General features: G+C 40.6%; 1 protein-coding gene across 1 annotated transcript in view; it reads left to right on the forward strand.

The window, feature by feature from the left end:
- Nucleotides 1–27,457, forward strand: part of LOC141144794 (dynein axonemal heavy chain 5-like) — a 454,887-nt gene that overhangs the window by 372,726 nt on the left and 54,704 nt on the right. Inside the window, exons 70-74 of the mRNA XM_073630823.1 lie at nucleotides 3,715–3,982; nucleotides 6,793–6,914; nucleotides 11,217–11,564; nucleotides 12,818–13,006; nucleotides 15,604–15,736. Of these exons, the coding sequence (XP_073486924.1) occupies nucleotides 3,715–3,982; nucleotides 6,793–6,914; nucleotides 11,217–11,564; nucleotides 12,818–13,006; nucleotides 15,604–15,736 (1,060 nt within the window). The remainder of the gene's footprint in view (nucleotides 1–3,714; nucleotides 3,983–6,792; nucleotides 6,915–11,216; nucleotides 11,565–12,817; nucleotides 13,007–15,603; nucleotides 15,737–27,457) is intronic.

Genomic DNA, 27,457 nt, shown 5'->3' on the forward strand with positions numbered 1-27,457 from the left:
AGATGGACAGTGACCCGAAGCATACTGCGAAAGCAACCAAAGAGTTTTTTTAAGGGAAAGAAGTGGAATGTTATGCAATGGCCAAGTCAATCACCTGACCTGAATCCGATTGAGCATGCATTTCACTTGCTGAAGACAAAACTGAAGGTAAAATGCCCCAAGAACAAGCAGGAACTGAAGACAGTTGCAGTAGAGGCCTGGCAAAGCATCACCAGGGATGAAACCCAGCGTCTGGTGATGTCTATGCGTTCCAGACTTCAGGCTGTAATTGACTGCAAAGGATTTGCAACCAAGTATTAATAAGTGAAAGTTTAATGGATGATTGTTAATTTGTCCCATTACTTTTGGTCCCTTAAAAAGTGGGAGGCACATATACAAACTGTTGTAATTCCTACACTGTTCACCTGATTTGGATGTAAATACCCTCAAATTAAAGCTGAAAGTCTGCAGTTAAAGCACATCTTGTTAGTTTCAAATCCATTGTGGTGGTGTATAGAGCCAAAAAGATTAGAATTGTGTTGATGTCCCAATATTTATGGACCTGACTGTATACCCATGGGATGTGGCCAGCTGGGGATGTCACAGTGAGACCCCTCCCCTTGTGATGTCACATGATGTCACAAGGGGTGGGGTCTCACGATGATGGCACCGGATGGCCACACCCCTTTGCTATATAAGAACCGGCAGAGAGCGGAGCTAACGCGATGGCAGGGGACAGCATCAAGGGAGGACCAGGTCAGCAGCAGAGAAGACCGCAGCGGCGAGAGGAAGAAGACCAGAGGAAGAAGACCGGAGGGAGAAGAACGGAATAAGATTTTTAATAAAAGACTTGTCAAAACCATCTCTTTTTTTTATTTACACTACACTGCCTTTTTTGTGGTGGAAGGATAGGGGTACAATGTATCCCATACTCATTCACATAAGGGGGGGATCTTATGATTCCAATAAGCCCCCTGCCCGTAGACCCCAACAACTACCACCCAGGGTTATTGGGAAGAGGCCCTTGTCCCAATCAACATAGGGATGTTTAGGGCATGTGGCCTGGTATGGTCCAGGAGGGGGGGGGACTCGCTCGCCCCCCCATTTCCTGACCTGCCGGGCTGCATGCTCAGATAAGGGTCTGCTATTGATTTTTTTTTTTTTTTTGCCGCGGTGTCTCCCCTCAAACTCCATACCAGACCGAAGGGTCTGGTATGGTATCGGGGGGGGGGGGGGACCCCGCGCCGTTTTTGTTTTACATTTTGGCATGGGGTTCCCCTTCAAGATCCTCAAAGCACAAGTCACACCACTAGTCGAATCACGATGATCCAACTTGGATGCGACTTCCATTCAAATCAATGGGCTGAAAGTCAGATCAGTTAACACGGTTCTCATAGGGAACCATGGATTTTGACATGTAAGAAATTAAAATCTGTGGCCTAGGTAAATCTGTTTAATTAAAATATTTTGTGGATTTCAGAAGCAAATTGGGTGGTAGGTAGTTAATGTGCAGTAAGCTCTCAATGAGAGAATCATGTTATTGTTGACATCCTTCTTAAAATATTAGTTTCCTGATTATAATACTGCTTTTCTAGCTTCAATTTCAATTCCCAGACCTTTAAAAATACAGAAAGCAGTCTATGCTCCATTATTGGGGGGGAATAAAAGAAAAAACAACTAAAGTATTGAATCAATTGGATTATTGACAGCTAGGCAACCAGCATTTTCAGAAGGTGGTCAGCAATGGCAGCCTATGGATTTTATTTCATGATCGGTTTTCTTGAAATGATAGAGGGAAGGTATCTGTGCACAGTATGTTGAGATGCGTATAAACAAGGGTATCACATTGCCGTCCTAGAGTTCTTTTTTATTGAGTAGTGACAGCAGCACCAGAAGGTTTCTTGTAGTATGGAAAGACCTTTAAACCAGAAAGCAAAAATGCACACTGTGCACAGAAACACATGGTAGGAGTTGTAAAACTATATAAATATATAGCTGCAAAGGGCATGGTTAAATTGCTCTTGAGCTTCTAAGACCTTATGCGACAACCATTGTACTTGTATGAGGAACTTGCTGTACCCACATGTTGTGATTAATCATTGCACCACATTCCAAAATTTTGGGGGCTTCTTTTTTAAAAGGGTCTTGAACATAAACTCTGTGTTACTCTCAATCTACAAGCACCAACTCTTCCACAGAATACAATTGAGTTTGCTTTCTACTGATGAGGACTAGGGACTTTCTATGTGTATTAGAACTAAGTTCTCTGTGCTGGAGTCTTTCCCAGTTTACATAAAAAAAGGATTTAACACAGGGAAATTGTGCTTCTAAGATCTTACCCCTGTATAGTATCAACTGTACAGCATTAGATGGTGGTTCTGTATACAGCTGAAAAGCTAGTCTATCCAAGAGTTTGTGTCATACTGCCAAAGAGCAAGAATATGCACATCTTTAAATATGTATGTATTTATGTAAATTTGGCTCAAGGTAGGCTAAGGGTAGATTGTTGTTCATACTGAGTACAAATGGGTGCGCATGCATTATTTCATATGTTTATTGTTATTATATTTGCTTTCTGTATTTTTACCTATACATTTTAAGAGTCAGGGATTAAATGCTTCATACATAGATATTATTGTAGAAAAATGTAAAGGCCACATAATTTTGGTGCATCATAACAAAGGTAAAATCACAGCCTTATTACCACAGTTAATTACTAGAAGAATAAATCATTGCCATGTCTTAAAGGTGGCTTGCTACCACAACAGAATAAAGCTAAGTTATAAAAGGTAGAATAATAACATCCAATTTGAGGTGCTATTTTACAAAGGACAGAATAAAGGCAATTGTGCCATGTCACTAGATGTACCAGATGCCCCTTGTTAGAAAAACAGAATAGCTTAATATTACAGAAGACAAAAGAGGACACACTGAACTAGGGACAATACAGAGATACACATGGGACACCACCAGGTATAAGGGTTAACAGGAGGGCTAGCAAGGAAACTGTACTTGTTTTTAAATGCCTTGTGGGCAAAAGCAAGAGGATGTTTGGGGGTAGCTACTGTAGGTTGAGACCAGGGGTAGGCTTCCTTCCTGTACTGCTGTCAGTCTACTCCAGCCTTCCTTAACCAGGGTTCCTCCAAAGGTTAATAGGGCTTTTATGCGCTATGGCCATGTGACCTCACATCATGGTACCTGCATAGTTCTGTGTCCAGTGCCACATTGCAGAGCCAGTGACAAGATAGCAATGATCTTTTTAGCTCTCAGTAAAGGTGGCATTGAGACTACCCCTGTAATGGGTGCATTCTTCTCACTGACCACCAATGTAAGAGGCATTCTTCCCATTATCCTCCTGATAAATTGATTTTAGCAGGGGTTCCCTAAGACTTGAGGTAAAGAGGTTGAAAAAGGCTGATCAGCTATAAAATGAATGTCTGACATCCACATGGATCTCCTTAAGAGTGTGCACCTGTTATGGGCACGCCTATTAGCAGTATTGGTGCACTACAGTCATTTAAGTTCATTATACTGTATGTCTTTTGAATGAACAGATCAGACTGCTTCTTATGTTACTAATTTAGTAATAACCTCAGAATATTATAATGTAGCCTTCAGCTGATATATTTGGTCTTAAGTTTGGTCGTTCAAAATGATTTATCAGTAAACTCAATAAGTTTTACTTTCTGGCAACTTTGATTGAAAGAAATCTTTTTGTTGTCCAACTTTCCACAGAATGCACCTTGTCGTGCAATCTCCATGGGCCAGGGTCAAGAAGTTCATGCCAGGCGCTTGCTAAGTCAGTCCATGCAAGATGGTGGATGGTTACTTCTTCAGAACTGCCATTTGGGTCTTGATTTTATGGATGAATTACTGGATACAATCACTGTTACAGAAACTGTTCATGATGGCTTTAGGACATGGCTTACCACAGAAGTTCACCCCAAGTTTCCTATAAATCTGCTACAATCTTCAATAAAATTTACTAACGAACCACCCCAAGGTATATTTAAACATATTTTTGTGGAAATAAATAGACTTGACCTTTAAATAGTCAGGTCTCTTGTGTTGTGTAGTTGCTAGTCTGTTTGAATTTCTTAATATTTGTTATTTGTAAAAACCTAGTACTCTAGGTTTTTACCTGTTCCTGTAGCTTTATTTATGCATATTATAGCTCACAGTTGACATCAAGGGTTACTGTTTAAGTAGTATTTATCTTTGAAACGCTGCAGATTTCTACTTTTCACAAATTTATCCCATTTGAGGGGAGCTTCAGCTTCTAACTAAATCACAGGGATCGGTAGCTAATTGTTATTTTTTTACAGAGTAAGGGAGAGTTATGACCTCTGCCAGGTTTTTTTAGTTCTCCCTTTAGTTCTCTCATTGGGGAGATTTTCCCTCACATCCTGCCCCATAGCAGCAACAAAAAGTTAGAGGAAATCCCTCAAGTGAAAGAATTCCTGGTTGTCACCAGGATCACCAGAACTTGTGTTCTTGTAGGAAGAATTCCCCTCTATTCCTATTCTGTGGATAGTCCAAATTTTGGGATTTACTTTCACTTTCAGTGCTAACAGGAAGTGTGCCAAATAAAGAGATTGAATCTCCGTAATAAGGACAAAGACAACAATAAAAACCTGGCAGGTATTCTAATCCCTCTCCACTCTATACAAAATAAATAAAAAAATGTCTTTAGTTTATTTATTTTTTTTTGCATCAGTGGAATCATCTGAATAATGGACTTTTATCCCCCTTCACCTTCTTGTTCCACTGCAGTGCTGCAGGTCCATTAATGCATGGTAACTTGCACGCTAACTGGCCTTGCATTAGGGCAGCCCATTCATTTAGAATGGGCAATCAGTGCACAGCAACAGAGCAAACAATGAAGGTCTATTGACACCTAATGTACTGTGCATTGAGGTCCTATTATTTAAAGGGGTTGTAAAGCTTCGTGTTTTTTCACATTAATACATCCTATGCCTAGAGTTCTGCTTTAAGGCCACAGGGCTGCTTTCTGAATCATACAATGCCATCAGAAACATTTCTGCAGAAAGTAAAAGCCTGGGCTATGGGAGGCTTTCCCAACATTTACAGTTCAGCACAAGCTAGTTGTGTTACAATAGACATCACAGCACAATTATTTCTGAATAATAAGACCAATCTAGGTACATAATAACCATTGCATTATTAAGCCTGACTTTTGCATTATGCTGTGTCCATTTAGAGGCATTATATACCACAAAGGCAGACTAATAATTTTCATATATAGAAAACAGTTTGCCTGGAAAGCCAGCTCAGATTTTTAATTTCTGTTATTAAATTTGTATTTGTAAGACACAGACTCGCAGATTGTCATAATGGGGGTTTGTACAGGCTGATTAAGCTTTGTTCTTTCTGAACACTTTTGTTTATTGGTTTTCCTATCACATAATACACACTGTATAAACATATTGTTTTCAGTATATACTGCATAGAATAGTACTTTAAGAAAGTTTAACGGCTTGGATGTCTATGGGCGACTTTATAACTCAAAGAAAGCACCTTGTTATTGGGGGCAACTCTTTTAACTACGCATGATTTCCTAATTAATTGATGTTTGCATTTCAGCACTTTTATGACCTTATTATAAGTGGACATGGGTTAGGTTACATCAGGTTTGCTTTAAGCAGAAGTGGTAGATCTTTCGTGATGCTTTACATGCCACTGGCAAAATACCTTGTGTGTAAGTTAAATTAGATTATATTGACTTTTTTTTCAAGAAGCTTGAGTTCCTCTGGGCTTCATGCTGCCTGCCATGTGGCCCTCTTTGCCCCATTGAAGCTCTGCCGTGTGTATGCTATGCTTTTTTTTTTTTTTTTTTTGTACATGCATTTTATTGAAGTTATATCAAATATACAAGCAAGAGAATGAGCGGAAAGCGATAACAAGCAGATGAAACATTATGTTGTTAGCTTTCTACTAGTATAATATCACAATACCCGCATCGTCACGACCATTTCCCCTATGGAAAGGTATGGTGGCGAGCAAAGCTTGCAATGCTATGCTATTTTTCAATATACTTTTTCCTGTTGTCTACTGATATGCATCGATAGGCAATGAATGCAAGATGACTTGGCGATGCTTTCTCAGGTGATGGGCCTATGACACCTTGCATATACAGAAATATTCTTGGTTTTCTGGATTGAGTAATACTCAATGTAATTTAACCCTGAAGACTAAGGACATCTTGTAGCAAAAAAACAAAAAAGTACTGCATGGTGCAGTTTTGGATTAAAGATGAATATTGCTGCTGAAGCTGCTTTTATATTTAGCTATAGCTGGGGATTTTTTAATTTTTTTTTTTTGCCTAAGCTGAGCTTTAAATTAGACCTGTCCCGTTCTGAAGACCATTGTCTAATGTACTTTTTTTTTGCAACATTCATTAGTGATCTATGAACCTAGCTTTATGCTTGATTCTATGATTTGTCAAAACATGTAAACCCAGTGCTTGAGTGCACTGAGAAACATAATAGCTTCAGTAAGCATTAAACAATAGATGATGGACATTTTTTGATGTTTGCAGAAAATAAAACAGTACACTTTCCTGACTTATACTTTGTTGAATACATTATTTTTTGTTGCATTTGCATAGTTTTCTAATGCAATGGTGCTGTATCATCTTTGTTTTTAACAGAAGCAAATATCTATGGAGCCATCTATTATTTAAAAGGCTTTCTTTAAAAATAGATTGCAGATTTTTATGAATAATTTCCTTGCTCTCAAGAACATAACAGGAGATATAGGAAAATAAAAGATTTATCTGTGCTTTGTCTGTAGGTGTGAAAGCAGGATTAAAGAGGACATATTCTGGAGTGTCTCAGGAATTACTGGATGTAACCAATGTACCGCAGTGGAAGCCTCTGCTTTATGCTGTTGCATTTCTGCACACAACAGTGCAAGTAAGACCTCTGTTTACTACATTTTATAATGTTATTTCCTTTATTAATTGTCTTTCCTCTGTCTGTGACAGGTACATGAGCTGGGCGCAAGCGCCAACACTTTCGGTGCTGTGCCCTGACAGAGTTTGAAAAGGTGTCTACAGCACCCTTTATGAATTCTTCCGATTTATACTTACAGTATATCTTTTTGGCATGTATATTGTGTGTCTGAGCTTATGCGTGCATTTTAGGAAAAATTTTGCATTTTGGTCCTTACATGCTCTTTGTCATTTTTTGGTATATACGGCTTTGTTCAGTGAACATATGCAATATATCCTGTTGGCCACAGTTGACAGTTGAGAATATACAGATGCAATTTCTCACTTTTTTTGTTAGTTTGCTTTGTATACGTGAGGTCTACAAAGTCTGCATTGGTTTAATTGTATCTATTAACTTGATTAATATTTTATTATATTATATATTTATTAACCACTTCCCTACCCGCCCATAGTCATATGACGTCCACAGATGGGATCTCCCATCCTGGGTGGACGTCATATGACGTCCTTGGATTCCCGGCCGTCTAGGGGGGCGCGCGCGCGCGCCGCGTTCCTCGGGACCCGGTGCGTGTGCCCGGCAGCCGCGATGTCCGCCGGGCACCCGCGATTGCCCGTTAACCGGGCCGGCATGTGGATCTGTGTGTGTAAACACACAGATCCACAGCCTGTCAGCTCTGAGGAGAGCGATCTGTGTTCCCAGAACGGAGGAACACAGATCGGTCTCCTCCCCTAGTGCGTCCCCTCCCCCTTCAGTTAGAATCATTCCCTAGGAAACATATTAACCCCTCCCCGCCCCCTAGTGGTTAACCCCTTCACTGCCTGTCACATTTACACAGTAATCAATGCAATTTTATAGCATTGATCGCTGTATAAATGTGATTGGTCCCAAAAATGTGTCAAAAGTGTCCGATGTGTCCGCCATAATGTCGCAGTCACCAAAAAAAATCGCGATCGCCGCTAAAAAAAATTAAAAAAATTTTTTTTTTTAAAAATGCCATAAATCTATCCCGTATTTTGTAGACGCTATAACTTTTGCGCAAACCAATCAATATACGGTTATTGCGATTTTTTTTTACCAAAAATATGTAGAAGAATACGTATCGGCCTAAACTGAGGAAAAAATGTGTTTTTTAAAAAAAAAATTGGGATATTTATTATAGCAAAAAGTAAAAAATATTGTGTTTTTTTCAAAATTGTCGCTCTTCTTTTGTTTATAGCGCAAAAAATAAAAACCGCAGAGGCGATCAAATACCACCAAAAAAAAGCTCTATTTGTGGTGAAAAAAAGGACGTCAATTTCTTTTGGGTACAACGTCGCACGACCGCGCAATTGACGTTTAAAGTGCGATAGTGCTGAAAACTAAAAATTGGCCTGGGAAGGAAGGGGGTGAAATTGCCCGGTATTGAACCGGTTAATATATATTTTTGAATCAATGGATGTCAGGCAGGATGGGGCTGACAGGGCCAGCCACAGAGCAAATTTGCCAAAGTTCATCAGGAGCCAGACAAACCTTGCACAGTATATGGCCAGCTGTTACTGTTACAGTGGCAATGGTTTCACTATACAGGAAGTGAGAGAAAATCTGCAACAGGGACTCAGACAGCAATAAAATGCTGACTCATGTTTTTTTCCTTCCCCTACTCTGTGTTGCTGTTGGAGATTTTATTTCATTTCCTGTCTGATGAAAACGTGAGGGAAAATATCACTAATAGAGCCCTATTTAGCAGCAAAACCCAATAAAGGTTCTAACTCTTCACCACTCTATCCACAACTAAAAAAGTTTGCTCTGGGCACACACCTTAAATTAAATGAATTGTACAGGAACACCCTAGTTCTATACAGTTAATTTGTTAGTAAATGTATTTAGGATTTTACTCAGATTGTGCAATCAGTTTGTAACATGGTAAACCTAAAACCTGGTATACACTAGTATTTTTTTTTTCAACCCATCAGCCCATCAGGGCTGAATGAAAAAAACTTTACAGCTCAGGAGGAGCCACTGTACTAACAATATGACGTTAGTACAGAGATCTCCCCTGCTGTTCTGTTCTGGAACGGCCCCCACCAGAACACTTCGGGAGCCGATCAGCAGACCTTTTTCAGTCATGCCCCTTCGACAGAAGCCGTTCGGCCGGTGTACTAGGCTTTTTTTTTTTTAAATCAACACAAGAAAAATTACTTACAATTGATCCAAAATGTCCCTTTGTGCTGGTTTTGGCTGTCATAGTGGAAATCCAAAGTCCTCTGTCCACTTCCCGTACCTCTGCAGCTGTAATCGTACAGTGCTGTGGGGTTAATACCAGTGCTGGACCTGTGATAAGGACATATAAAAAGTGCCAACTATGCCCACCCTTTCCTGTGGACTTTTCCTTCATCTAATAGTGGTTTTTATTCATAGAAGCTTTACTACAGCTTCTATAAATGGAGGAGGTGGGCAGAAAGGGCAGGCATAGTCTGCATTCCTGATGAGTTCTTGTCACTGCTCTATCACTGGTATTAACCCCCACAGCACTGGGGGATTTCAGCTGTGGGAGTATGGGAGAGGGACAGAGGACTTTGGATTTTCACTATGATAGTTGGCACCAGCGCAACTGACACTTAGGACTAAATGTAGGTAATGTCCGTTGTGTTCATTTTTTTAAAACCTTTTTTCCTAAACTAAACTTAGTGGTTCTAAAGTCAAAACTTTTTTGTGCTTACCGTAATGCATTTCCTGCACGAAACCTTCTTCTTCCACTGAAACCTTCCCCCTGAGTTCCCTCTCAATCCAGTGCTGTGCCTGGCTGCAGCAGAGCAGACTAAGAGCTAGTAGGTCTTGCTGCTGTCAGTCAAATTCAGTGAGAAGGGAGTGAGGAGACAGGCCAAGCCAGGCTGTGTGTGTCTGTAGACACACATGACCTGGCTTGGGAGCGCACCCGCACATGTGCCCCCCAAGTGACTTGCTATGGGGGCACACTCAGAAGAGGGGGAACGGACAGGGCTGTGGGGAACCCCAGAAGAAGAGGTAAGGGTCATCTCTGTGCAATATCCTTGTACAGAAAAGGAAAGTATAAACCTCTTTTTTATTTTAGTGAAAAAAGGGTGCTTTTAGTATCACTTTAACCACTTGCCGACCGACTCACGCCTATATACATCGGCAAAGTGGCACGGATGCGCAAAACGACGTACCCATATGTTGCTGCGTCATCCGAGGCTAGCAGGCGCGTGCGTATGCCCGCGGGTCCCGTAGTCTCAATGTCCGCCAGTGGCCCGCGATCGTGGTACACAGAGGGAGACCGAGGAGATTCCTATGTAAACAAGGCATTTCCCTGTCCTGCCTAGCAACATGACAGGGATCTACTGCTCCCAGTGATCGGGAGCAGTGATCTCTGTCATGTTCTAGTGAGCCCATCCCCCCTACAGTTAGAACATGCTGAGGGAACACAGTTAACCCCTTGATCACCCCCTAGTGTTTAACCCCTTCCCTGCCAGTGACTTTTATACAGTAATCAGTGCATTTTTATAGCACTGATCGCTGTATAAATACCAATGGTCCCAAAATAGTGTCAAAAGTGTCCAATTTATCTGCCGCAATGTCGCAGTCACGATAAAAATCACAGATTGCTGCCATTACTAATAGAAAAAATAATAATAATAAAAATGCCATAAATCTATCCCCTATTTTGTAGACGTGATAACTTTTGCGCAAACCAATCAATATATGCTTATTGCAATTTTTTTTTACCAAAAATATGTAGAAGAACACATATTGGCCTAAACTGTGGAAGAAATTTGTTTTTTTTTATATATTTTTTTGGGGATATTTATTATAGCAAAAAGTAAAAAATATTGTCTTTTTTTCAAAATTGACACTCTTTTTTTTTTTGCGCAAAAAATAAAAACCACAGAGGTGATCAAATATCACCAAAAGAAAGGTCAATTTATGGGAAAAAAAGGACCTCAATTTTGTTTGTATGCAATGTCGCACGAGCGCCCAATTGTCAGTTAAAGCGACGCAGTGCCGTATCGCAAAAAAGGGCTTGGTCTTGAAGGGGGTAAATCCTTCCATGGCTCAAGTGGTTAAGGCTGAAACTGTTATAGGTTCATGTATTGTTTAAGCAGTTATTTTTTTATTATAAAGGAAACTATTGAAATTAGTAAAATGCCATAAATATTTGCTTTTATAGTGACATGCTTCTGTCTTGAGTCTTTAAAATATCAGCTATGCCTGTTGTAACAAACACATATTGCCGCACATGTTAATTTACTGTATTTTCTTCTATAGGAGAGAAGAAAGTTTGGTCCTTTAGGTTGGAACATCCCATATGAATTTAACCAAGCGGATTTTGCTGCCAGTATTCAGTTTGTCCAAAACCATTTAGATGACGTGGGCACTAAACGTCCCGTGAACTGGAACTGCTTGCGTTACATGTTGGGAGAAGTTCAGTACGGTGGTCGTGTGACTGATGATTTGGATAAGACATTGTTGAACACATTTGCTAGGGTCTGGTTTGGAGACCACATGTTTTCTGACAAGTTTTGCTTCTATAAAGGCTACGGAATCCCTAAAGGCAAAGCAATTGATGAATACCTTCAGTATATAGAGCTATTGCCATTGGTGGACACACCTGAGGTAAAACATTTGATTTTCCTTTTTATATTTAACTATTAACTATATAGCAAACTCCTGCTCCAGTCTTGTGTTATTATGTTGTTTACCTGTAAGGCTGCATACACATATTTGTTCTGAAAATTGAGGGCTGAAAAAGTCCAAAGGCAGCTTTAGGAGTGTGGTGATATGGTGTTCTAGGATGGTGCCTAAATTTACACTCAAACTGCTAATGCAGATGTTTAGTTGCATTCCGTCATAGTGCTTGGCATATAGTATCAGATATCTGGACTGTACCTTGGCTTACAATAATGCAGAGCCCTACTTTAGTTTTACTTGTAGTATACAGTACACCACATTAATACAATAATGAACAAGCAGGGTCACCAAAGCTAGAGGCGAGACCATTCTCCAGTGTGAATGTTTAAAGTTATTTCCATTGTGTGCCACTCATTTTATAATATTTCATGTCGTAAAAAGCATGGGTGCCAGGAAGGATTTGTGATGGCTATTTTTCTGAAAAATAACCATCATGTTATGGCTATTGCCTTATATATGGTAATTTTGCACATATATCTGGATAATGTGTGCACTACTTACTGTAGAGGAAGCAGAAAGATGCCCAGGGTGGGCACATGCAGCAAGCCCAGGATTGTTGTTTCAAAGTGCAGGTTCTGTCTTCAGTGACAGTCTTCGTCATTGCTACTAATGTGCCTGCATATGAGATTAATTTAAAATTTGAAATGGCACAGGGGACTTACAATTCAAAAAGCGTGTCTTCTTCTTTATTCCATCAAAGTTGATCACATACAGAGCAGTGTACTAATTACTCTGTACACGGTACAAAATCTTTTCCTAAACAGGAGTAATGTCTGCAACTTTTGATGGAATAAAGAAGAAGATATGCCTTTTGCTTTGCAAGTCCCTTGTCCCATTTCAGATTTTATATTGTAAATGTACCCAAACAGTGTTGGGCAGGGTGTTGTTGAAGGAGGTTTGCACTCCTTTGATTGAAGCTCTACATACATAGACAAGCAATGCTGAATATGAATTGTGGTTTTATCTGTAAACCTTTTCTCTGAAAGTTTTTCTTATTTAAAACTGATACCCGGTAAAGACAGACATTAACTAATTTGCACTTTAGGTTTTTGTTGTCTCTCACCCAAATAGGTGTTCAGCTTTACAATAAGCACTCTGGATGTTGTTCTCTCTAATATTTACATTAGGATTACACAATTATTAATGCTTTATGTATTTGTATTGCTTTTTTTTAATAGGTCTTTGGATTGCATCCTAATGCAGATATAACCTACCAGACAAACATGGCAAATGAGACACTGAGTACAATAGTCAATATTCAGCCCAAGGACAGTGGAGGAGGTGCAGGAGAGACAAGAGAGACCATTGTGCAGCGACTAGCAGATGAGATGCTGGAGAAATTACCAGAGGACTACATCCCTCATGAGGTATGATCTATGAAGCTCATAACATGCTGGCCTGTGTCATTCAGCTATATTTAGCTTCCCATTTAACAGTTTACGCTAAGTGTAAGTGCCACACTGTAAAATATCAGCTGTACATGCCTGTCCATGTGTTCATCGAACAAGATGATTTTATTACCTCCAGTAAATATCTTCACACATCTGCTGCTGACATCAGTCTGCTTATTGATCTTTTATTTTAGCAACATTACTGTATATTACCATGGTGCTCCAGACCTAGAATGCTTGATGTAAAAACATATTCGCTAAGGCTAGAATTCCATGTGCGACCTTGAGCCATCCAATCATAGTGCTTCATTGATTTACACAACTCGAAAAGGTTTCAGAAATTATTGTTCATGCATGTTTTTCTTATTGATCATGTCCCTGGTTTTCAAAGTACGCAAAACCTCATGCTTTGCATTAACGTACATATTGTTAAGTGACTAAAATAGGAGAATATTACATATCACAGTAGGGTCAGGTAAAATAGATTCTGTTTGAAACTATGTCCTAAATAAAAAAAACAATTCTTAAAAACCCAATAAAAATTTACAAATATATAATTATGAGCAAATATTCACTGCTTTGAGAACATCATTAACATTAGAAGCTATAAGCAGAGGAATCAGTGCAACCTAAAGCCGAATTTCAGTTAGGATCAAAACCAAAAGGTTCAATTTCTTACAGTGTATTTTCTTTCCAAAGCAGCCACAGCATACATAGAGAAGCCTGTCCCTTTCAGCAGCTGCAGAGAGGGACCTATGTTCCCTGGAAGCTGTGGTCCATTTACAAAGGTCCGACACCTCCTACTACTGTAAGTCAAATCTGCAGTTAGCAAAGCTCATGATCCTTGCTGTGGATCTGACCCAGTAGGGGGTGTGTTGACCTCTGTAAAGAAATCACTGCAAAATGAAAGGGTCCCGCTCTGCAGCTGTGTGAAGGCTATGTTCGCTGGGTGACACATAGGATATAATAGTACAGCGAGCTATGTATGCCACTGAAGATCAGATGTGGGTGAATGATGCACAATGTCATGAATGTATTTTAGAAACAATGCTAATGATTCCTAGGTGAATGTACAGCACTTGGGTCACATTCATTTTAAAATATACTTTTTGTGCGAATGACAGGTACCATGTAAGCATTTCCGAAAATGTTTTTACAAATAATAACATTTTAATGTTTAAGAAAAAGTGTTTTCTGTCTCTTTTTTATATAGTGTACAAGCAAAGCTTAAAATACTTTTCTTTTGAATGGCCAGAATATGTGATTTTTACAATTGCTTTGCTTAAGAATTAAGTTTAATTTCAGTATTTCTTATAAACGGTATGTTACATTTTATTCTTGTAATCTTATATACCAAATACATTATTCATGCAAAAAGGACAGAAAAATTGTCTGTCTTTATCTCTTTTTGGTGGCCTTTCAGCGCAATTTAACAGTGTGAATGTATTAGTTAGAGGGAAAGTCTGTTGCCTGTCATATTTAAATACAGAGCACAATTAGGTGTTGAAAATTTAGATGAGCAAATTGTATGAAGGTAGGATGAAAAGAATATATTAAAATCAAGTTTCATTATGACTCTTGAAACTAAACGGTTCATCGCTGACAGACAGAGTTAAGGTTTTTTTTAAAAAAAAGTAGGCTCACATTTGGAATTTCAGAGCAATAAACATAACATGCACCAAAACCTGTTTTATGAACCTGTAGGGATTATGATACAGGTTAATGTAATGGATGTTATAAAAATGGACATTGATAGCTAACATATACAGTGCCTTGCAAAAGTATTTACCCCCTTGGCTTTTTACCTATTTTGTTAGATTACAGCCTTTAGTTCAATGTTTTTTTAATCTGAATTATATGTGATGGATCAGAACACAATAGTCAAAGTTGGTGAAGTAAAATTAGAAAAATATATACCTAAAACTATTTTTCAGAAATAAAAAACTGATAATTGGCATGTGCGTATTCACCCCCTTTGTTATGAAGCCCATAAAAAAGCTCTGGTGCAACCAATTACCTTCAGAAGTCACATAATTAGTGAAATGATGAAGACCAAAGAACTCTCCAAACAAGTAAGGGACAATGCTATTGAGAAGTACAAGTCAGGGTTAGATTATAAAAAAAAAATCCAACTCTTTGATGATCCCTAGGAGCACCATCAAATCTATCATAGCCAAATGGAAAGAACATGGCACAACAGCAAACCCGCCAAGAGACGGCCGCACACCAAAACTCACAGACCGGTAAAAACTGACAGGGGCTCTAACCTCCCCAAATTTGATTATCAAATGATATTACATACATGGCAGACTTTTACCAGTATCATTATACCTGGTGGAGGAAAAATTCCTTGGACTGGGTATATGTGGATAATTTGAATATGATGCTATTGAGAAACCCATCCACTTGCTTGTAGTGACCTAATTTTCAGCACAGTGAAATTAATGTTCTACTAAATTACAGTTGTTAAAAATGCTTTAATCTCTGTAGCAAGAGTCTAAAATCACAAATGTATCCCTAGATGTTATATTCTTCTTAATTATACCAATTTAACATTAAACTATATGTTACAGGTTAAAGCTCGCCTGCAAAAAATGGGTCCAATCCAGCCAATGAATATATTCTTACGCCAGGAAATTGATCGCATGCAGCGCGTGATCAGTCGAGTCAGAAGTACGCTTACTGATCTTAAACTGGCAATAGATGGTAAGAAAGGCTTTTCTTTCATATGTTTTACGTGATATCGTTTTTTTTTTTACCTCTTGCACTGTAGGTAAATGTTTGGATGAACACCCTTGTTGGTTGTCTTGGGATGTTTTTGGTAACATTATCCAGCTGCTTTGGCAATATGTGTTTATCTGGTATGGCCTGGGAGTGATACACGTCCATCACTTGACTTGAAGCAACACATTTGGTATTCATCATTTGCTTTTATCATTATCTGCTCTCAAAAATAAGTGCTCCCCCTATTAGTGCACTTAATGCATGTATGTATGTGAATATATATATATATATATATATAAAAATATAAATAAAAGATACAGTATAGCATATATAAATAAGAGCTGCGTTTCAAAGAAAAAATTAAGACGTCCAACCATTGGGTAAAATGCGTTGAGGCAGAGTTTTTGGCTATATGTCACTTCCGGTTTCCGCTCTTCTTCTGCCCATGGAATGGATGCTGGTGTCCGATGGCTCGGTGCAGCGAGCGGTCTGGCATGTAATACAGGTTGGGCATACTAGGTGCTGGGGTAGGCACCTTTTATTGTGAGTGGAGAGATTTTTATTGTTGTGGCCTGACACGGGTATTAAATAAATAGATGTAGTGCGCAATGATGGCTGTTTTTTTATATCATTAAATGGCTCTGACATACATCTGGTGACAGGGAGAATGGACGACCTTTTGTTTGTCGGAAATGAATCATCGTATATAAAATGTATAATGACCCATATTTATAGTAGAGTCTAAGGCTCTAGTGAGTTGTGTGGAGCATGGGTGAAATTTGGACCACTGGACAGAGCATTTCTTACAGGAAGGTGAATTGCACCTGTCATCAGCAGAGCAGTGTGCATTGCATGGACATTTGCTGTTGAAGCACAGATTTTGTATAAGAAGGGGGAAATCCCTACATTTATTTATTTATTTTAGAAATCTTTGAATTGGGATAAACCTAAGTCACTGAATCTGGGTCAGGGTTATTAAAGGTTAGGGCTGGATAACTCATTCAGGCAGCTCTCTAGTGCCTCCCCCTGGTTCTAGAATATTGGAGAATGTTCTAGAAGTTAGTGGGTGGAGGCTAGGAGGGGCTCCTCTGCATATTTGGAGGTCCTTGGCCAATCCCCAGGAAGTGGGCCTGGCAGGGAACCAAGGAGCCTTTAAATATTGGATGAGCCATACCAGTAGGGGAATTGGGTGGAAGATGGGGAAACAGTGCTGAGGAAGGCTGTCGGTGGCCTTTGAGGGGCTTTACCTTGGTCTGGAGCTCGGGTGGCTGGCCTGGAAGGATCCTACCACAGAAGGCAGTTGGAGAAAAGCTTTCCAGAGAGGCAGCAGGAGCAAAGAGAGAAGGAGTGAGTAGATCAGCATGGTGAAGGGACAGACAAGGGGAGAGGCTGCCAGCTGTAGCAGGTCTCTCTTGAAGACAGCGGTGTGCTTAAGTCTTCATCCAACCTTGCCCTGGGAAGTCTCCAGTGTGTCAGTCAGGCAGGACTGGTGCAGAGTGTCAGTCAGGAGGACTAAGAAGAAGAATCAGCCAGTTGGGCTGGGCGCAGCCAGGTGGGCTAGCATTTTCTGCAGAAGTGGTGCTGGGATCAGTGTCTACAGGGAAGCAGAAGGAGTTTTAGGATGCAGTTCACTCCACTGCTACTTTTCCAAAGGGACTGGGAGTTTCTAGCCTGTAATGGGCGGTTGCTAAGCTAACAAAAAGACTGTTAGCTGCTAAGGAGTGAACCCAACAGAGCTGTGCAAAAAAAGATTTGTGTAGGAGGAAGAAGCGGATGCTGTAGATGAGGGAGGAAAGTTGTCCCTGGATTTGTTGTTGCTGATAAGTTGGGCATCCCATAATCCCTAACCCCATCCAAGTTATTATCCCCTAATAAAACAACAAAAATAAACTAAAGACTGAATCTGGATGCAAGAAGGAAATGCTGTGTGACTGGCTGCGCAGCAGTAGGGAACCCTGACATTTGCAACTCCTATGGTCATAGTGCTACATTTAAAGTGGTTGTAAACTCAAAAAAAACCCCCTGCAAGACAGGCATAATGGGCTAGTATGCATGGCATACTAGCTCATTATGAAATACTTACCTTGGATCGAAGCTGTTGCAGCAGTCAGTGCCCACCGCTGTGACCGGCGACGTGTCTCCCGGAGCTGTGATTGGCAGGAGCCACAATTATGTCACTCCCGCGCATGCCCGCGGGAGCTGCCGGTCATGGCACGGCTACTGAGGAAACAGCACGAGCAGGCCATTTCTTCAGCGCACATGTGCCAATGATGTCGGCACATGCGGAAACAGTGAATATCTCTAACTGTGCAAGCTTACCTGTAGTTAAAAGTGGTGTTCCAGGGTTTACAGACCCTTGCATCTTTCATGCAGTGCTGCACTGACATTTCTGGATTCTGAGTCATGGGGAAAGCAAAAGAATTGTCAAAGGATCTGCGGCAAAAGGTAGTTGAACTGTATAAAACAGGAAAGGGATATAAAAAGATATCCAAAGAATTGAGAATGCCATATGTCAGTGTTCAAATTCTAATCAAGATGTAGAAAATGAGGGGTTCTGTTGAAACCAAACCACGGTCAGGTAGACCAACTAAAATTTCAGACACAACTACGAGAAAAATTGTTTGGGATGCAAAGAAAAACCCACTAACTTCAGGTGAAATACAGGACTCTCTGAAAACATGTGGTGTGGCTGTTTCAAGATGCACAATAAGGAGGCACTTGAAGAAAGATGGGCTGCATGGTCAAATCGCCAGTAGAAAGCCATTACTATGCAAGTGCCACAAAGTATCCTGCTTACAATACATCAAACAGCACACAGACAAGCCTCAAAACTTCTGACACAAAGTCATTTGGAGTGATGAGACCAAAATTGAGCTTTTTAGCCACAACCATAAATGGTTCATTTGGAGAGGAGTCAACCAGGCCTGTGATGAAAGGTACACCATTCCTATTGTAAAACACGGAGGTGGATCACTGATGTTTTGGAATGTGTGAGCTACAAAGGCACAGGAAATTTGGTCAAAATTGATGGCAAGATGAATGCAGTATGTTATCAAAAATTACTGGAGGAACATTTGCTTATATAAGCCAGGAAGCTGCGCATGGGGCATTCCAACATGACAGTGATCCAAAACACAAGGCCAAGTCGACCTGTTATTGGCTACCTCAGTTTCCTAACCTCAATATCATTGAGCCACTCTGAGGAGATCTCAAACGTGCAGTTCATGCAAGGTGGCCCAAGAATTTACAGGAACTGGAGGCTTTTTGCCAAGAGGAATTTGCAGCTTTACCATCTGAGACGATAAAGAGCCTCATCCACAAATACCACAAAAGACTTCAAGCTGTCATTGATGTTAAAGGGGGCAATGCACGGTATTAACCACTTCCCTACCCGTCCATTGTCATATGATGTCTGCAGATTGGATCTCCCATCCTGGGCGAGTGTGATATGACGTCCTCGGCTTCCCGGTGGTATAGGGGCTACGTGCGTGCCCGCCACGTAAACACACAGATCCACGTACTGTTAGGGGAGAGGAGGCAGATCATGTGTTCCTAGTATAGAGGAACACCGATTGGTCTCCTCACCCAGGCAGTCCCCTCCCCCTACAGTTAGAATCACTCCTTAGGTAACACATTTAACCCCTTGATCGCCCCCTAGTGTTAATTCCTTCCCTGCCAGTGACATTTATACAGTAATCAGTGCATGTTTATAGCACTGATCACTGTATAACTGTCAGTGGTCCCAAAATAGTGTCAAAAGTGTCTGATATGTCCACCGCATTGTCACAATCATGATAAAAATCGCAGATCACCGCCATTACTAGTAAAAAAAAAATAATAAAAATGCCATAAACCTATCTCCTATTTTGTAGGCGCTATAACTTTTGCGCAAATCAATCAATATACGCTTATTGCGATTTTTTTTTTTTTTTTTTTTTACCAAAAATATGTAGAAGAATACATATCGGCCTAAACTGATGAAAAAAATTTGTTTTTTGTTTTTTTAAAACTGGGATATTTATTATAGCAAAAAGTAAGAAATATTGTGTTTTTTTCCAACTTCTTTTGTGCTCTTCTTTTGTTCTTTAGTGGAAAAAATAAAAACTGCAGAGGTGATCAAATACCACCAAAAGAAAGCTCTATTTGTGGGGAAAAAAATATTTATTTGGGTACAGTGTTGCATGACCGCGCAATTGTCTTTCAAAATGTTACAGCGATGAAAACTGAAAATTGGCCTGGGCAGGAATGGGGTGAAAATGCCCTGTGAAAAAAGAGGTGGAAGGCGCTTGATCTAACGCATGAATCAAAATGATAAAGTTTATTCTAAAACAATGTAAATGAGTACAAAGAAGTTACTACGTATTCATAAAAACTAGGTTACGAAATATTCATTTAGAATTAATCATGCCCATGAAAGGGCAAACGCCCAATGGTAGGCTAACGCATTTTGAGTGGTTCCATCTTTATCAGAGCCTTGGAAAGCAAAAGAAAGTCTGTAAAATGTGGTAGTTATACAAAAAGAGGAGTGGCTGATTGTGAGATGTATCACATGTTGGGTGATGTATTCTCCTTTACTCTAGAAGTATCCACATCACAGCGCTCTACATACCGTAGAGTAAATGGTTTGTTTATTATTTGTTGTTTGTCTTTCATTTGTACCTGCGATTGAGCATGTTGAAGAGCTGCAGCCCATACATGGCAGTTGCAGGTTGGAGGCAGTCTTTTTTGGGGGTCCTGTGCTGCAAGAGAGGTTGAAAATGCCCTGTATTGAAGTGGTTAAGAAATGGGGTATGTAAACTTTTGATCAGGGTCATTTGGGTCGTTTCTGTTGTCATTATAATTTAAAAAGAGTAAACACAGTTGATTGATAATAAATGACTTCAGCCAAACACTAACCATGAGTGAAAGAAAAGTTTTTGTGTTATCATTCATATTCTCTGAACAATGGCCAAGAAATCATACATTTTGCCAGGGTATGTAGACTTATGAGCACAACTGTATCTCTTTCTCTCCAAATTGGGCCCAAAGTGTCAATATTTTGTGTGGCCACCGTTATTTTCCAGCACTGCCTTAACTCTCTTGAGCATGGAGTTCACCAGAGCTTCACAAGGTGCTACTGGATTCCTCTTCCACTCCTCCATGACGACATCACAGAGCTGGTGGATGTTAGAGACCTTGCGCTCCTCCACCTTCTGTTTGAGGATGCCCCACAGATATTCAGTAGGGTTTAGGTCTGGAGACATGCTTGGCAAATCCATCTCCTTTACCCTCAGCTTCTTTAGCAAGGCAGTGGTCATCTTGGAGGTGTGTTTGGGGTCATTCTCATGTTGGAATACTTCCCTGTGGCCCAGTATCTGAAGGGAGGGGACCATGCTCTGCTTCAGTATGTCACAGTACATGTTGGCATTCATGGTTCCCTCAATGAACTGTAGCTTCCCAGTGCTGGCAGCACTCATGCAGCCCCAGACCATGACACTCCCACCACCATGCTTGACTGTAGGCAAGACACACTTGTCTTTGTATTCCTCACCTGGTTGCCACCACACACGCTTGACACCATCTGAACCAAATAAGTTTATCTTGGTCTCATCAGACCACAGGACATAGTTCCAATAATCCATGCCCTTAGTCTGCTTGTTTTTTTAGCAAACTGTTTGCGGGCTTTCTTGTGCATCATCTTTAGAAGAGGCTTCCTTCTGGAACGACAGTCATGCAGACCAATTTTATGCAGTGTGCAGCATATAGACTGAGCACTGACAGGCTGATTCCCCAGCCCTTTAACCTCTGCAGCAATGCTGGCAGCACTCATACATCTATTTCCCAAAGGCAATCTCTGGATATGATGCTGAGCATGTGCACTCAACCTCTTTGGTCGACCATGGCGAGGCCTGTTCTGAATGCAACCTGTCCTGTTAAACTGCTGTATGGTCTTGGCCACCGTGCTGCAGCTCAGTTTCAGGGTCTTGGCAATCTTCTTATAGTCTAGGCCATCTTTATGTAGAGCAACAATTCTTTTTTTCAGATCCTCAGAGAGTTCTTTGCCATGAGGTGCCATGTTGAAATTCCAGTGACCAGTATGAGAGAGTGAGAGCGACAACACCAAATTTAACACACCTGCTCCCCATTCACACACTTGAGATCTTGTAACACTAACTAATCACATGACACCGGGAACGAAAAATGGCTAATTTGGCCCAAATTGGACATTTTCACTTGGGGTGTACTCACTTTTGTTGCCTGCGGTTTACACATTAATGGCTGTGTATTGAGTTATTTTGAGGGGGCAGAAAATTTAGACTGTTATACAAGCTGTACACCCACTACTTTGTAGCAAAATGTAATTTCTTCAGTGTTATCACATAAAAAGGTATAATGAAATATGTACAAAAATGTGAGGGGTGTACTCACTTTTGTGAGATACTGTGTATATATATATATATATATATATATGCTTTAGAGAGATTTTAGCAGGCAGCTTGACTTGCAATTACACACTGTTATGGAGAAAACATGGAACAGTTTGTCTATTGGTGCTTCATTACTTTAGTGACATGTAAATTATGTAAAAGCAATTAAATCGTAGCCAAATATACCCTAAATTATAGAAACCATTATCTACTGATCAAGTGTTTTTATTCTTTCTTTATTGCATTTCAAAGTATTTTGTAGGCTCTTTGATATTTTGCCACAGTAATACATGTTTCAGTCCTAACAATAGGATTCATTATTAATTATATAAATGCCAGGGGATAAGGAAGAAGAAGACGAATGACTAACCTAAGTTTGGAACAGTGCCACATCCAGTATTCAAGACAGAAACAAGAAGGGTTCCCCTAAGTGGACTTTTAGGGCACTCAGTAGTATCTTATGTAAAATGTGTACCAAAATATACAAGATAATATAATAGTAAACAAATTTTATTTATGAGTAAACAGAGTTAAAAGGTTATAACGAAACATTGATTTATCTAAGCAATTTGTTTTTATCACTATACAGAGTATATACATAAAAAACTCCCTCACACCCAACACGTTTCGGGATATAGTTTAGTCCTTCTTCAGGGGTGCAGAAAATGGGAGGGGTTCATATAATATTGAATGATGAGGTAGTTTTACAATGCTTTGTTAAATCACATTAAAAGCTTGCAGTCAAAATAGCACCGAATAATTGAGCCAGTGGGATAGCTGTCTTAAGGCAAAGGGGCATCAGAGAGATCTGTAAATGTAAGCTGAATAGTGTTGTCCTTAGGAGGAAGATGTCTCCCCCCGCACTCCACGGCAGCGAGACGGCCAGAAGAATATACTGAGGCAAATGGAATCCCTTAGTATGGGAAAAGTTGGAAAGACTAGCCGCACATCCCAACATCCAGCTACAAAGTGCTCGAGCACATTATATGTCCAGTATGGATGAGCTGAACACCCCCCAGTTCGGTTCGCACCAGAACCTGCGAACGGACCGAAAATTCGCATGAACGTTAGAACCCCATTGAAGTCTATGGGACTCGAACGTTCAAAATCAAAAGTGCTAATTTTAAAGGCTAATTTGCATGGTATTGTCCTAAAAAGGGTTTGGGGACCCGGGTCCTACCCCAGGGGACATGTATCAATGCAAAAAAAAGTTTTAAAAATGGCCGTTTTTTTGGGAGCAGTGATTTTAATGATGCTTAAAGTGAAAAAAAAGTGAAATATTCCTTTAAATATCGTACCTGGGGGGTGTCTATAGTATGCCTGTAAAGTGGCGCGTGTTTCCCGTGCTTAGAACAGTCCCTGCACAAAATGACATTTTTAAAGGAATAAAGTTAATTTAAAACTTCTTCCGGCTTTAATGTAATGTCGGGTCCCGGTAATATGGATGAAAATCAGTGAGACAAACGGCATGGGTACCCCCCAGTCCATTACCAAGCCCTTTGGGTCTTGTATGGATATTAAGGGGAACCCCGCACCCAAATTAAAAAAAGGAAAGGCGTGGGGCCACCAGGTCCTTTATACTCTGAACAGCAGTATACAGGCGGTGCAAACAAGACAGGGACTGTAGGTTTGTTGTTAAGTAGAATCTGTTTGTAATTTTGAACTGGTACATTTTTAACGTGTTTAGCTCCAGCCAAAAAATCAATTTTAAGCTTTTTGGAAAACATAGGGAAGGGTTATCACCCCTATGACATTTGTTTTGCTGTCTGTGCACCTCTTCAGAAGATTTCACCTCACTTTCTGTCCCAATGACAAATGTTTTTAGAAAATTTGGGGTTTTTAGTGAAACAAGGATTGGTGATAAAGCATCACTGGAGAGGGGAAACGTTTTTCCCATATTAACTCTTACAGGAGAGAATTTCCCTTCCTAGGGGAGATTTCATCTCACTTCCTGTTGTCTCCTTCCGTTTGCAAGTAGGAGTCGCTTGTAAGTTGGATGTTTGAAAGTAGGGTCCTACCCTATATACTCTGCAGAAATTGTGGCCTTAGGTGTTGGTGTTGCCACAACACTGTAATGCCCCGTACACACGGTCGGATTTTCCGATGGAAAATGTCCGATCGGAGCGTGTTGTCGGAAATTCCGACCGTGTGTGGGCTCCATCAGACATTTTCCATCGGATTTTCCGACACACAAAGTTGGAGAGCAGGAGATAAAATTTTCCGACAACAAAATCCGTTATCGGAAATTCCGATCGTGTGTACACAAATCCGACGGACAAAGTGCCACGCATGCTCAGAATAAATAAAGAGATGAAAGCTATTGGCCACTGCCCCGTTTATAGTCCCGACGTACATGTTTTACGTTTTACCGCGTTTAAAACGATCAGATTTTCCGACAACTTTGTGTGACTGTGTGTATGCAAGACAAGTTTGAGCCAACATCCGTCGGAAAAAATCCTAGGATTTTGTTGTCGGAATGTCCGAACAAAGTCCGACCATGTGTACGGGGCATAAGCCCTCACAGGGCCCTGCTGTGAAATATTAGATCAAGAATTGTAATTACATGCACCTGTTGAACAGGGGCAGAAAAAATGGGCCTTTGGTGGTGGTGGTGGTGGTGCTGGTGCCACAACATTGTACATCCTCACAGTTACTCTTGGTGGGTGATGGAACGGGCCCTGTTGTGAAATATTAGATCAAGAATTGTAATTACATGTCCCTGTTGAACAGGGGCAGAAAAATTGGGCCTTAGGCACTGGTGCTGGTGCCACAACACTGCAACCCCTCACAGATACTCTAGTTGGAGCGCGGGAACAAGCCCTGCTGCAAAGTATCATCAAAAATTGTAATTACACGCCCCAGTTAAACAGGGACTGAAAAATTGGGCCTTAGGCACTGGTGCTGGTGCCACAACACTGCAACCCCTCACAGATACTCTAGTTGGAGCGCAGGAAACAAAAATATTCTTACAAGCTATCAGCATGATCATTGAGGAGGAAGAGGATAGTCACTCAGCATAACAGGATAGTCACTCGGCATCAGCATAGGCAGTCTTGAAGGGATCTGACAAAAAAATGGTCATCCACTCGACAAAGTCTTCTGCATGTTGCGGCTCAACACGGCCAGCTGCCAAAAAAAAGGCCAAGCGTGTCCCACGGCCACGTTTTGATGAGGATGCACCGTGTCCACGACCAGCAGTGTTGCCTCTAGACACAGAGCCTGCTTGCCCTCTTTTATTGGCTTGTGACTGTCTGCCTCTCCTTGTTGGCCTTCTAGACATACTATTGACCTGCAGTGAGATGTAGCTGCACAAAACTGGGATGTATATATTTAAAACAATTTATACTGCAGCTAGCAGAATCAACTGCCTGCCTGTAGTATTATTAGTATGAGAACACCTGCACTTGTCTTCAGGTAGCTATACTGTAGGTGCAACTGTTCAGGGTACACAGTACAGTAACTTGAAATACTTCAAAGAGCCTGCACAAGCACCTGGCTTCAGGTAGCTATACTGTAGGTCCAACTGTGCAGGGTACACAGTACAGTAACTTGAAATACTTCAAAGAGCCTGCACAAGCACCTGGCTTCAGATACCTATACTGTAGGTGCAACTGTGCAGGGTACACAGTACAGTAACTGGAAATAATTCAAAGAGCCTACACAAGCACCCGGCTTCAGGTAGCTATACTGTAGGTGAGACTGTGCGGGGTATACAGTACAGTAACTAGAAATAATTCAAAGAACCCACACAAGCACCTGGCTTCAGGTAGCTATACTGTAGGTGCAACTGTGCAGGGTACACAGTACAGTAACTTGAAATACTTCAAAGAGCCTACACAAGCACCTGGCTTCAGGTAGCTATACTGTAGGTGCAACTGTGCAGGGTACACATTACAGTAACTTGAAATACTTCAAAGAGCCTACACAAGCGCCTGGCTTCAGGTAGCTATACTGTAGGGGCAACTGTGCAGGGTACACAGTACAGTAACTGGAAATAATTCAAAGAGCCTACACAAGCACCTGGCTTCAGGTAGCTATACTGTAGGTGCAACTGTGCAGGGTACACAGTACAGTAACTGGAAATAATTCAAAGAGCCTACACAAGCACCTGGCTTCAGGTAGCTATACTGTAGGTGCAACTGTGCAGGGTACACAGTACAGTAACTTGAAATACTTCAAAGAGCCTGCACAAGCACCTGGCTTCAGGTAGCTATACTGTAGGTGCAACTGTGCAGGGTACACAGTACACTGTAAAAACGCCTGCCTGTCAGTATATGAGGAAGAAAAGAACAGGATCTAGCTAAACTGAATACAGTGTATGTGTATGTATATATATATATATATATATATATATATATATATATATATATATACATACACAACACCTGGGATGCATATATATACACAATACACTGTAAGTGCAGCTAACTGACTTGACCTGCCTACTCTATCTTAAATCAAATGACACTGTCTCTCTCTCTGTCTATCTCTTTCTCAAGCCGGAACACACTACACAGGACCGACGTGCAGGCGGCCTTATATAGTGTGGGGCATGTACTAAACCCCCTGAGCCATAATTGGCCAAAGCCATTAAGGCTCTCTGTACACCCAGCTCTGTGATTGGTCAAGCATGCGGGTCATAGTGCATGCTTGGCCAATCATCAGCCAGCAATGCACTGCGATGCCGCAGTGAATTATGGGCCATGACACGCCACTCGAATTTGTCACGAACGGCCCATATCGGTCATAATTCGGCGAACATGAAGCTCATCCCTAATGTCCAGTCCAAAAGACATTATCCCCTGGCATTAACAAGAAGGGTTCCCCTAAGTGGACTTTTAAGGCACTCAGTAGTATCTTATGTAAAAAGTGTACCAAAATATACAAGATAACATAATAGTAAACAAATTTTATTTATGAGTAAACAGAGTGAAAAAGTTATAACGAAACATTGATTTATCTAAAAAATTCGTTTCTATCACCATACAGAGTATATACATGAAAAAAACTCCCTCACACCCAATGCGTTTCGGGATATAGTTTAGTCCTTCTTCAGGGGTGCAGAAAATGGGAGGGGTTCATATAATATTGAATGATGAGGTAGTTTTACAATGCTTCGTTAAATCACATTAAAAGCTTGCAGTCAATATAGCACCGAATAATTAAGGGTGATCAGGTCTGGTATGGATTTTAAGGGGAACCCGCGCCAAAATTAAAAAAAAAATGACGTGGGGTCCCCCCAAAAATCCATACCAGTCCCTTATCTGAGCACGCAACCTGGCAGGCCACAGGAAAA

This window comes from Aquarana catesbeiana, linkage group LG05 (assembly GCF_042186555.1).
Source record: "Aquarana catesbeiana isolate 2022-GZ linkage group LG05, ASM4218655v1, whole genome shotgun sequence".
NCBI classification, from domain to species: Eukaryota; Metazoa; Chordata; class Amphibia; order Anura; family Ranidae; genus Aquarana; species Aquarana catesbeiana.